Source organism: Penaeus japonicus, unplaced genomic scaffold (genome assembly GCF_977035675.1).
Source record: "Penaeus japonicus unplaced genomic scaffold, GWHDUDI00000001_assembly GWHDUDI00000033, whole genome shotgun sequence".
In the NCBI taxonomy this organism is placed as follows: Eukaryota; Metazoa; Arthropoda; class Malacostraca; order Decapoda; family Penaeidae; genus Penaeus; species Penaeus japonicus.
In genome coordinates this window covers 25,565,395-25,567,894 of record NW_028234435.1, presented here as the reverse complement: position 1 = coordinate 25,567,894, position 2,500 = coordinate 25,565,395, and the positions used below count along the sequence as shown (strand labels likewise).

General features: G+C 48.7%; 1 protein-coding gene across 1 annotated transcript in view; it reads right to left on the bottom strand.

Annotated features, from left to right (window-relative positions):
* Positions 1–2,500, bottom strand: part of LOC122247684 (uncharacterized) — a 10,909-nt gene that overhangs the window by 6,620 nt on the left and 1,789 nt on the right. Inside the window, exons 3-4 of the mRNA XM_086556690.1 lie at positions 2,158–2,275; positions 1,022–1,845 (exon numbers count right to left, since the gene is read on the bottom strand). Coding sequence (XP_086412816.1) covers positions 1,022–1,845; positions 2,158–2,275 — 942 coding nt within the window. The remainder of the gene's footprint in view (positions 1–1,021; positions 1,846–2,157; positions 2,276–2,500) is intronic.

The window sequence follows — 2,500 nt, the reverse complement described above, 5'->3', positions numbered from 1 at the left end:
TGCGTGTGCGTGTGCGTGTGCGTGTGCGTGTGCGTGTGCGTGTGCGTGTGCGTGTGCGTGTGCGTGTGCGTGTGCGTGTGCGTGTGCGTGTGCGTGTGCGTGTGCGTGTGCGTGTGCGTGTGCGTGTGCGTGTGCGTGTGCGTGTGCGTGTGCGTGTGCGTGTGCGTGTGCGTGTGCGTGTGCGTGTGCGTGTGCGTGTGCGTGTGCGTGTGCGTGTGCGTGTGCGTGTGCGTGTGCGTGTGCGTGTGCGTGTGCGTGTGCGTGTGCGTGTGCGTGTGCGTGTGCGTGTGCGTGTGCGTGTGCGTGTGCGTGTGCGTGTGCGTGTGCGTGTGGGTGTGCGTGTGCGTGTGCGTGTGCGTGTGCGTGTGCGTGTGCGTGTGCGTGTGCGTGTGCGTGTGCGTGTGCGTGTGCGTGTGCGTGTGCGTGTGCGTGTGCGTGTGCGTGTGCGTGTGCGTGTGCGTGTGCGTGTGCGTGTGCGTGTGCGTGTGCGTGTGCGTGTGCGTGTGCGTGTGCGTGTGCGTGTGCGTGTGCGTGTGCGTGTGCGTGTGCGTGTGCGTGTGCGTGTGCGTGTGCGTGTGCGTGTGCGTGTGCGTGTGCGTGTGCGTGTGCGTGTGCGTGTGCGTGTGCGTGTGCGTGTGCGTGTGCGTGTGCGTGTGCGTGTGCGTGTGCGTGTGCGTGTGCGTGTGCGTGTGCGTGTGCGTGTGCGTGTGCGTGTGCGTGTGCGTGTGCGTGTGCGTGTGCGTGTGCGCGTGCGTGTGCGTGTGCGTGTGCGTGTGCGTGTGCGTGTGCGTGTGCGTGTGCGTGTGCGTGTGCGTGTGCGTGTGCGTGTGCGTGTGCGTGTGCGTGTGCGTGTGCGTGTGCGTGTGCGTGTGCGTGTGCGTGTGCGTGTGCGTGTGCGTGTGCGTGTGCGTGTGCGTGTGCGTGTGCGTGTGCGTGTGCGTGTGCGTGTGCGTGTGCGTGTGCGTGTGCGTGTGCGTGTGCGTGTAAATGAAGAGCGGGGAATAGAACTTCAAAGACTCACTGGTTTGTGTATTTCCTTATAGTGTTCTAATAGTCCAGCCTTCTCAACAAAAACTTCAGAACACAACTTGCATCTGTATGTCATTACAATATCATACAGGCTCTCCTCATCAATTATTACTGAAGTATCATTTTCATCATTTTTTTCAGCGATACTACTCAGTTTCAAAAACTGGCCCTTGTTGTTCTCAGTTCTAGAATTCACAAAAGGTCTCCTGGTTATGTTATCATTTGTTGTGGATTTGCTGGGGCTGGTGGTGTCTCCTTGCAAGATCTCTGAAGTGACCTCAATATGTTTCTCTAAACTCAGTTTGTGATCTTGCTGCAGTGGGTGATCTTTGTATACCGTTATTTCTGACAAAACAGGGCTTGCATTTTCATCCACAGAACTGTTTATATCTGTAATAACTCTGTTGTCTTCAGATACTCCACCACTGTCAATGACATGATGTGTGCTGCTACTGCTTGTGAATTTCTCAATGATCTCTTCCAAATTTATATGTGGCACTGACTCAATACCCAAAATATCTCTTCTCAACTCTCCTGTAGACATTCCACCTCCCTCGTCTGTTACTCGAAGGGTCAACATGGATGCATCTGTGCAATCCAAGATCGAAGGAGAATCTCTCCTGTCTTCAATTGGCTCTGGTGTGGCCTGAATATTCAAGACTGAATTTCTGGACTTGCATGTCTGACTAGTGGACAGGGAGTCTGAGGCGGTCACCCCAACATTAAGGCCCAATGAAGACTCCAGTTGTGAGGCAAAGATATGATGTGGAGTGAGTTCTGCTCTGGCTGACTCTACCTGGGATCTCAGCATATTTTCTGAAAGGCAGAGAGATTTTACAATAGCTTTAATGCATATGATTTCAAAATATACTTATGGTCATCATTTACCTTAGATACATCATTAATAACTATATGTGTCTTGCTGGACAAGTTTGAAAATAAAAGTGAAAATGATGACAATATCATCAGCCATATAGTAATAGTACTAAATAATTCACAAAACTGGCAAAAGTAGTAATAGAGAGTCACACAAGAATAATGAAGGAAAGCAGAACAGACAATAATGTAATATGCATTTTAAATTTAATCAGTACAGAAAAAAGTAGAAATAGTAGCAATAATGCTTACCAACATTAACTGTACTATGCGCAGTGCTATCCTCTAAAGGCCTTTCAAGCACCACTTGTTCCTCTTCCGACTGGAGAGCCCCAACCACCACAAATTGTTCATGAGAACTCTCTTCCACCTGAAATGGAAGATTATGTATCAGTCTTACATCTTTGTGTTTCTAAAATATCCTTATCCTAATCTAAAGCTTATGTTAGATATAAAACATCAAAGAAATATATTTCTTTCAGATCACACACAGGTATGTGTGCATTTTTATCTATAGATCTATTTTCATTTTCTTACTATAGATATATAAAGTACAGAGATAGGCAGCTTTTCTTATGTCTTTTAGTAAAAAAAA